This window comes from Hippoglossus stenolepis, chromosome 18, assembly GCF_022539355.2.
Source record: "Hippoglossus stenolepis isolate QCI-W04-F060 chromosome 18, HSTE1.2, whole genome shotgun sequence".
NCBI lineage: Eukaryota > Metazoa > Chordata > Actinopteri > Pleuronectiformes > Pleuronectidae > Hippoglossus > Hippoglossus stenolepis.
In genome coordinates, this window is record NC_061500.1 from 13,324,739 (window position 1) to 13,338,144 (window position 13,406).

General features: G+C 41.7%; 1 protein-coding gene across 1 annotated transcript; it reads left to right on the forward strand.

Annotated features, from left to right (window-relative positions):
• The first annotated feature begins 67 nt into the window (after window positions 1–67).
• On the forward strand, window positions 68–12,249 carry LOC118125521 (guanine nucleotide-binding protein G(q) subunit alpha). The gene is made up of 8 exons (XM_035184189.2): window positions 68–403; window positions 705–861; window positions 4,507–4,691; window positions 7,628–7,782; window positions 8,036–8,164; window positions 9,416–9,545; window positions 10,036–10,189; window positions 10,776–12,249. The coding sequence occupies exons 2-8, from the start codon at window positions 726–728 to the stop codon at window positions 10,964–10,966; spliced, it is 1,080 nt and encodes a 359-aa protein (XP_035040080.1). The 5' UTR covers window positions 68–403; window positions 705–725; the 3' UTR covers window positions 10,967–12,249.
• Window positions 12,250–13,406: the final 1,157 nt, after the last annotated feature.

Here is a 13,406-nt window from a genome sequence, read left to right on the forward strand (position 1 = left end):
GTGGCCGCCTGTTGCACGACCCGTCACATGCATCCGTAGTTTACGAGTTTACACCGGAAATTTGCTCCCATAATGTAATAGAGAAAGCCCACACGGTTTCCCATCAGAGCTCAGCCCTTCAGTCACATGGTTCACTGGAGGTTTTCACCCAGGAGAGGGAAGGAGAAGAGAGCGGGGGCCAGGACGAGCACATCTGAGGACGCGCAGGGAGATCAGCACCGCGCCTCACTTCTTTCCCCCCCCCGCCTCTTTTAATCAAAGGACAACCCGTGGCGGAGGAATACCTTTTTGTCCCCCCCACCCGTCAGAAGAGAGACTTTAACCATGTTTGTGTGATTTTTTTTGCAGCATGTAAAAACTCCGCCATATTCAGCCCACCACGCCCGGAGCTCAGCCACCAGGGGTAAAACACTCGCTACTTGTGTGGAAGTTGTTGCACAGAGCAAATTTCCTCTTCACGGGAGAGGATCGAGGTTTTTAAAAAAAAAAAGCAAACAAGAAAGCAGCAGTGAGAGTTCACTTCCTTAAACTTGGTTGGAGGGTTGCAGCTCGGGAGGCGGAGGGGGGGGTGAGGGGGGGTTCGTGTGTTGTTTGCTTGCAGTGGGATTGTGGAGGGGGGGTTAATCAGAAATGTACAGACTGCAGCATGTTTTCTCCTGTGTAACCGACACCATGTGTGGTTGTGTGCGTCGTTGCCTCGGAAGAAGTGTGATCGACCAGGAGCCATGATTCTTTGCTCGGTGGGAGCGTGCTGCCTCAGCCCGGAGGCCAAAGAGGCTCGACGGATCAACGACGAGATAGAGAGGCAGCTCCGCCGGGACAAGAAGGACGCCCGCAGGGAGTTCAAGCTCCTCTTACTGGGTAAAGAGAAACTCTTTCTATTAAACTTGGATGGTATTCAATAATACATCTTAAAAGTATTTCTATATCTCTTATAAGGTACTGTATACACAGTAAGAGTCTAACCGTTATATGGTATACAGTAACAAAGTCTTTCTATAACACTTCTATGGTATACAATAACAAACTATGAACACTTCTATGGGATACAAAAAAGTATTAACACTTCTATGGTATACAGTAATAGTCTTTCTATAACACTTCAATGGTATATAGTAACAAAGTCTTTCTTTAGAACTTATATGGTACACAGTTACAAAGTCTATAACACTTATATGGTATAAAGTAACAAAGGCTAAATCACTATGTTATACAGTAACAGTCTAGCACAAATCTATGGTATACAATAATAAAGTCTTTCTGTAACACTTCTATAGTATACAGTAACAAAGTCTATAACACTTCTATGGTACCCAAAAACACAAGTGAAACATGTATTCATGCTTCAATACTTCCATAATTTGTTAAAAGTGTGAATAGCACACTGTAAAATACTCCTTTTTAAGTAAAAGTATTCCATTCAAAACTTTATTTGTATTTTATTTTTAAAGAAACATAACAGAGACATTGTTTTATTTTGTGAAATCCTACTGTGTAAAGAAAGCTGTAGCTGTAAAGTAGTTGAGTAGAAGTATGAAGTGGCAGAACATAAAAAATACTAATAGAACTGTGCTGTACTGTACTTAAGTAAATATACTCATTATTTTCCACCAAACTAAATCAACTCACCAAAATACATGTAAAAGTTATTTACAGCTGTGAAATCAAAGTACTGGTATAATATGTAAAATACCACATCAACTGTCAAGTAGTTGAGTACAAGTACAAGTACAAGTACAAAGTGGTGGAAAATCGAAATACTCACATACCCGAATGTACCCCAAAACTGTACTCAGGTATTGTACTTAAAAGAATAAACTTAGTTCCCTTGCACCTAATAAACTAAAGCAACTCACCAAATAAAAACATGTAAACATCATTTACTGAGATAATGACTTTCTGGTTGAATAAAAGTGGCTCATGTGACATAAGAGTGGCATCAAAAGCATCTACATGTTATATTCAAGTAAAAGTAGCAGTGTAAAAATACTCTATTACAAGTAATGGTCTGACATTCATTAGGAAGTGAACTTTGTGTACTTTCAGTTACAAATACTCAGATTGTATCAGAATGCCTCCATACAGGAACATGATTATATAATATACTATATGATTTGAAATACTGATGCATAAATGAGTGAAAATACTTCACTGTTGTTGCTGGTCAAGGTGCAGGTAACATATTATACTTAATAGTGCATTGTCACTTACTCAAGTACAAATGTGAAGCACTTGTACTTTAATATTTCTGTTTATATTTAAGAGAAGTAATGATCCTTTGTTTGAGCAGCTAATAACTCACAGATGCCTGGAACATGGCACAAGGCCCCAACTAGACTTTTGTCAGGGGTCATAAACTAAAGAGATTGGAAGCCACTGGTTTAATAAGTAAAATCTTAATCTGAAAAGTAACTTGTAACTAAAAGTACCATATTTCCCTCTGAAATGTAGCGGATTAAAAGTACAACATAACATAAACTGGAAACACTCAAGTAAAACACAAGTACCTCAAGAACTCATGTCAAGTTCAGCAGCTTAGAAAATGTACTCAGTTACTCTCCCCCACAGAATATACATTTTTAGTTTTGCCTTGACAAGCACAAAATGCTGCTTATATATTAATGTATCACTAATAATGCACTAATGCTACAACATTAAAACTGTTCTTAAGTGCAGTGAATGTGCTTCCGCCACTGATGCGAACGTACTATTGATTAGAAACTCATTAGTCTGGTCGATAAATAAATAATTGCTGTATCATCTTTGAAGGCCATGTTTTATTCCTGGTTCCTGACAAAGGGTGAATCAGCAGTGATGTTAGTTTAAGGTGTAAGGTGGTCACGTTGGTTGTGGTCCTTGTGCCTTCAGGAATGACTGACTCATTATGAATGTATAACCACACTTCCAGGTTCAAAAGTGACTTCAAGTGTGCAGTGCTGAAAAAACAGGGACTGCTTCTGTTAAAGAAATATTTGATTGGCCTGCTTGTATACTTTTGTATCGTGCCAAATAACCCTGTCAAGTGAAAATTGACACATATATTAGCACATGAATTTTACTGAGACTGAGAATGATGCACACTGCAAGTTAAAGCCCTAGATTATAGTACGTGCTGATAGTGCCGTGCTCTTATTCTCACTTCACCATGGAAGTGGCCGTCATGTATGCTGTCACATGCTGTCAACCGTGTCTGTACAGGAGGAAATGCTGCAACTTCTCCTAGTTCATTTTTTTTAACAGAAAGTCAGTGGTGAGATGACAAAATACTGTTTGACTCTGAGAACAAGCATAAGAACCAGGGAGCTAGATACAAGCCAGACCATTGTAAATAAGGTAATTTCGAGATTGCATAAGAGTGACACGTGAAAGTGCCTCAAGCACAGTACAGACAAACTCTGTTGCTTTCAGTTATTGGATTAAGCTGGTGATATTCTGAATATTACATATTGGTAACACATTCCATGATGACGTATAACTTATTAATTCATCTCATTAACAAGTCTTGTTTGTGCAGTGAAAGCCTGATGTAGCTTATTCATCCGAGCCAGAGACCTCTGTTGTCCAGAGTCCGCAACTAAACCGGTGGCTCTGTGAGGCTGTACTTAGACCCAGTTGTGGTAATATTAGCATGCTAACATGCCTCGCAGTGCTAATGCTAAGATGCTGATGTTTATCAGGTATTTGCGGCAATTTGCACTCAACCCGAAGTAAGGACGAAGCTGATGGGAGTGTCAGTTGTCTTGCAGGTTATTTGGTCGCAAAGCTTTACCCATAGACAAAATAAAGATGGACGACACGGTTGCTCCTCGAAAGTGAAGCCAAAGTGTTTCGAGTGCCACCTAGTGGCTTGCTGCAGTGTCATAAACACTGTCTCCTCCATATTAGTGGATGGGACATGGGTCTAACTACTCTAAATTGTTGATTCTGGTCTTTTAAAGCAGACATATGATACATGTTCAGTTTTTCTTTGGTCTAGTGTGTAATATTGTTTTGTTGTGTATGTAAAAGTCCTGTGTTAAAGGGAGTCTCCCTCCCCACAGAAAACACTGTAGTCTGGCCGATACTTTCTCAGTAGCCCATAATTGCTTAATGCACACACAATGGCTTGTCTGGCACAGCCCCTAACAAAGCCAGGTAAAGAGAGAGCAAAGGCCGACAACTCCTATACGCACTGGACTCGGGCCAGCGGACCAATCAGAGCAGACTGGGCTTAATGGGGAAGGGGTCCTTTAAGAGACAGGAGTTAAAACCAAGTGTTTCAGACAGAGGCTGAAAAGAGGAGCTGCAGCAATGGACAGTGTTAGGAAAGTGAAGTATTTTCTTAACCTTACAGCATCTAAATCTTTTTTTAGTAATAACACAAATTATAATTATCAACCTGAATATGAGCCTAATATGTTTCCTTTTAAGCATTTTTTATTAATAATGAATCAAGTATAACACTAGCCTTATCGTGAATATATACATGTTTCTGTACACTAATGTTGTTTATCTGGCGGTGGACAGGGACGGGTGAAAGTGGGAAGAGCACTTTCATCAAGCAGATGAGGATCATCCATGGCCGTGGATACACTGAGGAGGACAAGAGAGGCTTCACCCGGCTGGTCTACCAGAACATCTTCACAGCCATGCAGGCCATGATCCAGGCCATGAACACGTTACGAATCCCCTACAAGTACGAGCACAACAAGGTAGACCAGACTGCTGTCTCCCTGGCCTCTCTTTGCGGCCTCACTGACAGATTGAGGGTTGAGGTTTTACCACAGACAGTTCCACAGAAGCGAGCTCATGGTTTACACTCCGACACAGAAAGAGCCTGCAGTGTATATTCTTGTGTATTCAGGGAGAAGTGCCTCTGGTAATTTGCGACATTGTTTAGATTTAGGATTCTGCTGCTGCCAGATCTTTGCCTACTTACAGAGCAGGCTGTCCTTTGGAATGTACACATGATTTTATAGTGCAGGCATGTAAGGACAGGTACGCCAAAAACATGTAAGAGACAAAAGAGGAGGGGCGGCGGAGAACCCCTCATTAATCATACAGAAATCTGTCCCTGTCACAGCAACAGCAGGAGCTTATTAATCAACCAAATTTGCTGGCTTACACAAACATGCAACATTAATAAAAGTTCCAGGTAAGGCTGAGACCCAGAGGAGAAGAGTCCACTCGCTGTGGTGTCCTGTGACAGAACGAGGCGGGGGGGGTCATGTGGGTGTGATGGACCTTTGGCAGCATTAGCCTGGTCTGAGTCAGCATGTGGCTTACAGTTTGCTTTCTCGTTACCAGTGAGGATGAAGTTGTGTGCACAGAATAACAGCACATCACTGACCATGTAGATATTAGTACTGAGGACCGGGGAGGACAAGAAGCCTATTTGGCCCGTGACAATTCATTAATCCCCTCCCCCAAACAGTGATTGTCCAATCACAGCTTAGCAACCTGGTCATGGCAGACCCGTCAAACTGTAATGCCAGCATATTAAGTTTTCTTGTTAGGTTCTATCCTTTCCGAAAACTTTTTTTGGTCAGACTTTGAATCAGTTCCCTTGTGGCTAGTCGCTGATATTTCTCAATGATGAGGGGGAGGGTGAGGATATGTTCGTTCGACCAATCAGCAGCCAGCTTAGGCTAATTTTAGCAGCTTGCTCTTTATTGGAGCAGAAATGGCACCAAAAACAAAAAAAAGATGCTTAAATAGCATTTTTTTTTAAATTGGACCCATCATTTCTCCAAAGAGTTGGGAACATAAAAGAAGTGAAGCAGGAGCCATGAAATCAGCTGTAAAAATGCCAGGAAAAGGCAAAGGCATCAGAGAGTGTGGCTTCCCCAAGAAATATAAAAAGGCAGCTAAAAATAAACTTCCCAGGGTGTTCTGAACGTTATACAATCCCTGATAGCAAATTCAGTCCGCCAGAAATAACAGGAAAATACTCACTACTTTGACAGTATGTGCAGGGATACGACTCTCCAAACAGCTCTTCAGGTATTATTGAAGTCTCTTTGTAGTCAACAGTGGTGCGATAAACTGGTTAGACACATTTACATTGTGTACAGATTTATTTCTTCCATCCATCCATTAGCTATACTGTTTTTGCGCTGAGGGAGCGAGGAGACATTGGGTGAGAGGCGGGGTACACCCTTGATAAGTCGGCAGTCCGTCGCAGAGTAAGATGTATTTTACAACACCAGAATTTACCTTTGGGCGGCACAGTGGTGCAGGCCCTTTCTGTGGGGGAGTTTGCATGGTCTCCCTGTACCGGTGTGGTTCTCCTGGAGGTACTCTCCTGGAGATTTGCAGAATCTAAATTGTCCATAGGTGTGAAGCTAATAGTTCAAGCGAGAGTTCGGTAGGACACTAGCAGGAAATTTCAACAAAGACTTCACCTCCCATATGTCGCAATGTATTTAATGGGCCTCACAGAGGCTGCTGTTGCCTCTTTCTTCAGAGGTACATTATCACATTCTCCTCCACCATTGCTACGTTTGTTATTGTCAGAAACTCTGTGCTGCCCTCTCATGGATGTGTTTCTTAAAGCAAGGGTTGGCAATCCTGAAAAGCTAGCAAGAGCAGGCTAAATGCAACCAGTAGAGCCCACCCTCTCCCATAGACCCTCTTGTCAAAGCTGTGCCCCTAACACACTTGAACGCACAATGACTGACAACTGCTAGGACACATGGAATTATGTTGGCAGTGACGGCTACGTGGTTTGAAAATGGACGTATCTCTTTTTTGTATCTAAAAGCAGCATAAATGATCCTTAAGGCTGTTTATTGACGCAGAGTTCCTTGGATACAAAAGTCCCAGGCAGCAGCCGATGAGAGAAAACAGACTTGGATGAATAGTTCGCCCATAAATGTCCATTAAAGAACTTTTAACAGCTTGAGCAGATTTTTTCCAGGTGTTTTTCTGGCTGAACTGTTGCACTGCAGAAGTAGCTTTGCAGGCAGGGAAGTAAATAGAGCTGGAGAATTCTTAGAAGACAAAGGACAAAACTAGAACACATAGAAGCTTCTAAACGCTGTGTCAATAAATGCATATTAAAGCAGAAAGTGAGATATCCGGAAGGCGAACAGCAGGCTAGAAAGTAATAGTAGTCACTGTAGAAGCTGGGAATTGCAGATCTTTGCTGCATCCACTCTCAGTTTACTGTGGAGATTACAGTCCAGGATCACAGCGGGACACAAAGGCAGCTTGAATCGAGCCGCCAGTGGCTCATGCAGCAGATAAGAAAGAAGTTCAGGTCCTGGTCATGAAACCTCTTTTTCTGACAATAGTTTCATCTGTAGCTTGCGGTGTAATTATTTTATGTCGAGAAATCCCTTTAAGTTATAGTTAAAAGTCTGTAATACAGCTCCAACGCATGATTATCTTCACGATCAATTAATCTGTTGAATAAGATTATGGTCTATTAAAATGATAATTTCCTGAATGCATCTGTAGTGGGAGATGCCTGCTGGGTAAAACTTTGCCTCTAGAACCTAAACTGATCAATCTTCCATTTAAAAAAAAATTACAAAAAAAACACTGTACAAGGACACAAACATTAGATCATGAAGCACTCTGTGTTTTTGTTTCTTGGTTGGATTGTGTCGTTAACATTCGGGTGTTTCATTCCACCGCCATTCAGGCCAACGCCAGTATTGTCTGTAGCGTTGACGTGGAGAAGGCGACGACATTGACGAACCCGTACGTGGATGCGATCAGGAGCTTGTGGAGCGACCCGGGGATCCAGGAATGTTACAATCGGAAGAGGGAATACCAGCTCTCGGACTCCGCCAAATAGTGAGTGTAAACAGATTCTTCAACTCCTCAGACATGGCTGAATATTTTCCACTGTTTCATCTGCCAGTTGCCTGTGTAACACTCTCAAGATGGTTCGAGATCTCTGGCTATTCCATTTAAGGTTGTTGACGAACGCAAACAACCGAAACAGGAACATCCATGATCCATATTTTATAACAAATGCCGTCTCATTGTCTCTGTGCTGGTTTTGTTTTCATTGTCTTGACTGTGCGTTGTCATCCTGTGATAACAGCTATCTGAATGACTTGGACCGAATAGCTGATACTGCTTATCTGCCAACGCAGCAGGACGTCCTGAGGGTCAGGGTGCCCACGACGGGTATTATAGAGTACCCCTTTGACCTGGAGAACGTGGTGTTCAGGTGAGTGTTTTATGCTGCTGTTAAAGTTTGTTTATGTTGTGGTGGTTTTTATTATTGCAGCTGAGGCCCACGAGCAGTGAACAAAAAGGGGTATTTAAGGATAATAATATGGTGACATGTGGAGTTTAACATCACTATTTATTTAATAAAATTTCTATCATGATATATTTCCTGGAGTTTAAATACATTATGTGTTTATGGATTAAATTATAATAAGGTAACAACTACCACTGGTAACACAAACACTAATCTACTACAACTATACTACTAACCACTACTACCACTACATCAACAACAACACAATCCAGTGAAACAAACAAGTCGCAGCAGACATTGACCTGAAATGTCCCTCTCAGTGATTGTACAACACCACCCACAACAACCTTAGCATACCCCAGGAGATAACAAGGTCATAAATACCTTAGTATAACCGATATAGTACAATCTGTACCACCTGTACTGTCACAGCATCCAACCTCATATGAGTTAGTTTAACAGCTTCGTGGAAGATAACATTTGCATCTGTTTGTAGACATACTTGCAACAGGGCAAGTGGGGCAATGGGAGCCCATTACTTTGAAAATAACTCAGCTCAATGGGAATTATCTATATAATATTGTTTCTACACTTATTCGATGTTTTATCATGAAATTATGCACAGTCACTCATGGTCCCCAGATGATGTATCCTGTTGATTTATTTGATGAATTTATCAGATAGAACCATATGAACGTATTACACTGACCTGTTTAGTTTAATCATCCTCTCTACATCACGTACAGATAGTAAATGACCAAATACCAAACAGCACAGCCTCAGAATTTGATAAAGCTGTGTATAAATGAGCAATGCCAGAGCCCATCATCTATGGTCTGATAACAAAATAGCCTCCGGGGGTAACGGCCAATATTTTGGGGCCTCTGGTGTAGACAGCAGAAATCCGGGCCAAGACTAGTCTGACTAGTTTCTTCAATCACAAGAGTCGAACGTGTCTCCACACAAAACACAATTAGCATCACTCTTTGTTGGTGCTTCAGGTCCAGATGACATTTTGGCTAATCTGTTCCACCTCTTTTGCTCTCCACGTGGAATGTTTACCTGCGGGCAGCCAAAGCCTGCACAAAGGTGATTGGTTAAACTAGAAACAGAAACCAGGAGGATTCTGGCTACAGACTCTCTTCCCTCGCCTGCCGATTCTGCATATATAGATTAGTAAATGAGTAATATGATGACTTTTGTTATTGGCTGTAGGATGGTGGACGTGGGTGGCCAGCGTTCGGAGAGAAGGAAGTGGATCCACTGTTTTGAGAAAGTCACGTCGATCATGTTCCTGGTGGCGCTCAGCGAGTATGACCAGGTCCTCATCGAGTCGGCCAACGAGGTACAATGCTGCCATCACAAGGACATCTCTTACTATATATCCCCTGTTAGTGTGCACATGGAAAAGAAAGGGGCTCAAAAGAAAGAAATAGGAAAACAGAGAGACATTGTTCCCTTTGTTTAAAGACGAAGCTGTTAGGTGGAGATGATAACCTAGATTTCCACAGAGTCCAGCACTATTCCAGTTTCCCCCTCTCCCTGTATCCATTTCTCTTCCCTTTCTATTTTTTCTCTCTCTTTCTCTGGTCACAATGACAGACCGACCCTCCTTGTGTGTCAGTGCATGTCGTTCACCTGCAGGGGGAGCTGTTTAGTTGCTCTGTTCAGCCGAGTGCAGCTCTCAGCCTGGCTTGTTCACTCGATGAGATTATTACAGCCAGGCTGAATTTGCTTGCACAGGCAATCACTGCTGAAGTGTTGCTCTCCGGCACTACGTCTGATTTTATATTGCTGCTCACGCTGAGATGTCTGTGTCTGTGTGAATTTCAAAGAACCGAATGGAGGAAAGCATGGCCTTGTTCCGGACCATCATAACCTACAAGTGGTTCAAAGACTCCTCAGTCATCTTGTTCCTCAACAAGATCGATTTACTGGAGGAGAAAATCATGTATTCACATTTGGTCGACTACTTCCCTGAATACGATGGTAAGAGGAGACGGTCAATTCTCGACAAAATCAAATTGTCTTATTTTTAAAAGCTGCTTTCAGACATGAACACTGGAGATGAGAGCCACTCGTCCAGACATTTTTCTAGAGTTTGTCTTTCACATATGAAGAACGCAGCAGGGGTTTGTCCGAGTCAGACAAGTTGTCAGCATCATCTACATGTATGACACCTCTTTTACATCCTCAGATATTTGTTATATATATATATATATATTGTTTATTGTTTTTTTCCAGTTTTGTGTTAGAAGCATTAACAACTTGCCCACTCCATTGCAGTGAATTCTTCAGACATTTTCAAGCTGTATTCCCTCATGGGCTCACTCGGACATTTTACTAGGGGGGGCTGGCAGAAACTGACTCTGACTCTTGTGTTCTTACATTCAGCCTCTCCGTATGATTTCAGGAGACTGTCCGGAGTCCAGTTCATGTCTGAAAGCAACAATAGTCTCATTTGAATGTTCTGCAATCATCTGTTATCTCAGTGCTGCTCTGAGCTTTTATCGAACTGCAGAAATAAGCCGGTGATTATAATGTGTTCTCTTTGCCCTCCGTCTCTTTCCACCAGGTCCCCAGAGGGATGTCAAAGCAGGAAAAGAATTCATCTTAGACATGTTTGTCAGCCTCAATCCAGTCGAGAAAAAAATCATCTACTCCCACTTCACTTGCGCCACAGACACAGACAACATTCGCTTTGTGTTCCGCGCGGTGAAGGACCACATCCTGCAGGAAAACCTGGAAGTCTACAACCTGGTTTGAAAAAAACGTCAGGGTCCAATCGGCTCCACGCGGCCGGCAGTCAGGAGAGCTCTGCGGTGATTCAGTTTGCCCCACGCTGCTACTGAACACTATAATCCAACACAGGAAATCGAGAAGCTATATAGAGCTTGTCGCCAAATGACTGTACTACTGATGTATTTCAAAATTTTCCTGTGAGGCTCTTTGACAAATGGACGTCTCCAGCTATAATGAAGCGTGTCCTGACAATTAAAGGGCCTCCTTAGCGAGGAGTCTTATTATTGTGCGCACTCTTGAAACGTATGGAGCTCTTTGTGAACGTTGTTGAAGAACAGTAACGGTACGAATGCACATTGATGGATTGAGAGAGGGGAGTATTTCAGTGGCCTCAAAAGCCTCTGAGGACCAGTAATGTACGAGGTCTGTCCTTCAGGGAATCTGTGGAAGTGGATGTAGACTAACTGCAATGCAGCACCTCACATCACTAACCCGAGTTGGTCATAGTTTATTTTTTTAAGTTAAACGTACGAAACAGTGTGAAATACTCTAAATGCTTAGTTTGTATCAGGACTCAATGATAAAACGAGTCAAACACTAATGACAATTATTTTATCAGAGATATTGATTTGCACACTTGTTCCTTTTGTAGCATTAGCGTCGTAGCGTTAGCTGACCGTCTGTGTGTGTGTGTGTGTGTGTGTACCTCAATTCATTGATTATGATATTCACTCTGGCATTGTTCAGTGTTAAACCACTTGGTGGTTAAACCACTTTGTTTTTTGTGAGCACAGCTTTGGTATATTTTTTATAATTTAACCCACATTTCAAAAGAGACATCCGCATTCCTTCTTTGAGTCTTCTATCAAAAGCTATAGAATAAAGAGATCAGGGACTATTTGTTTGGATTTTAAGTAGTCATTGTTGCCTTTAAAATCATCTGCTATAATGTCTCTCGCTCCATTGTTTATTTGAATGCATGGTGTAAATATTGCATGGTACAGTATTTTCATAGATAGTGCGCTTCAAAGTGTTAAAATGCTCTCTGCTGAAGAGAGAAGAACCTCGGAGGCATTCAACCAGTACTTTTGATATTAATTCATATACTTTTGAAGATATCAAATGCATGAATAAAAAAATCGTATCAAAGCGTATCCGCTGCAGGTTTACACGACCCCCTTTCCTTCTTGTTAAAAAATAATTACTGTCTAATTTGCACGGTTTCTTTGTCACTGAGATGTCTTAACAAACAAGTCTTGGTGTTTTTTTGTAATCTGGATAAATAAACAGACATTTTTTTCTGTTCATTTGCTGCTCAGATTGTTTGTTTGCTCATCGCACCTTTCGTTTGCCCATTCAAGTGTTTATCTCCCTGGCCGCTCGGAGTCCGGCTCCAGATGTCGGTTGGAAAATCCTCCTCCGTGATGCATCCATCTGGCCGGAGCCCGCAGCAGCACTTATGTTAGAGGTCCATATTTTTGTACTGTTGTGCACAGTGGTTTATATGGGGTGGCAAAGCCCATTTATTTCTGGAGGAGGACAGGCGCTGAATGCAACATGGCAGCAGTACATGGCACTAGTGATGTGCAGCGATGGTTGAAGGGGTGAGGAGGCTGCTGGCCACATGGTCCTTGGTGGTCCGGTTCCCATTGTTATCACTGCAGACTCAAACCTGTCCTGAATCAATCTATCTTTCAACAGTCCAGCCCCATTACCTAATATACTATAATAATTACTGGGGCTGAGACAATTACTTTCACTACTGATTAATCAAACATTTTCTTGACTTATCATTATTTTGTCTGTAAAATGTCAGAAAATATGATTTTTCCAGAGAGAATCCTCATATTCAAGAATCTTTTGAAATGCTTGATTAAAAATGAATCAAAAGATTAGATGGATATCAAAATGCAGAAGTTACCCATTAAGTTGCAACCCAAACATTTGAGTGTACTGTACACAGTGAACATTGTCTGATTATTTTCTTTTTTAAATCAATGAATTGTTTACTCTATAAACCCCTAAAATATTCAATTTGGTAATGTATAAAAAGAGTAAAGCCAAAGTTGTTTGAAAAGCTTGTTGTAATCTTTTGTCTTTGTTGCATGAGAATTGCCTTAAAGAGTCATTTAACTCCACTTGTGGTCCCTCTAGTGGTAACACGTCACCCTGCTGCAGTGATGTACGGGCGCGCCACATAGACTGTGTAAAAAGATACACATCCCATCTCCACTTCCCCCCACTATCCAGAACTGAAGCCAAAACATTGCAGATACAAACGCTGCCATCTTGCACATTTGGAGTCGGAGTCTGGGCAGTAGGGATCAGGGCATGGAGCCTTTTTACAGACAGTCGATGGTGCAGGGGGAAGTTAGAAAACTGTGTCCATCCTATCTGGATTATTTGCAGTGAAGATTTTATAGTCGATGTTTTGCACAAAATGAAACTGAACCCGCCTGTCAAT

What these genes read in the sequence shown, in the direction of transcription:
- LOC118125521 (XM_035184189.2), top strand. Translation starts at nt 726, where the DNA reads ATGATTCTTTGCTCGGTGGGAGCGTGCTGCCTCAGCCCGGAGGCCAAA. An exon ending in CTCTCGGACTCCGCCAAATA is followed by an intron (nt 7,783 to 8,035) that starts GTGAGTGTAAAC and finishes CTGTGATAACAG; the next exon opens with CTATCTGAATGACTTGGACC. An exon ending in CTACTTCCCTGAATACGATG is followed by an intron (nt 10,190 to 10,775) that starts GTAAGAGGAGAC and finishes TCTTTCCACCAG; the next exon opens with GTCCCCAGAGGGATGTCAAA.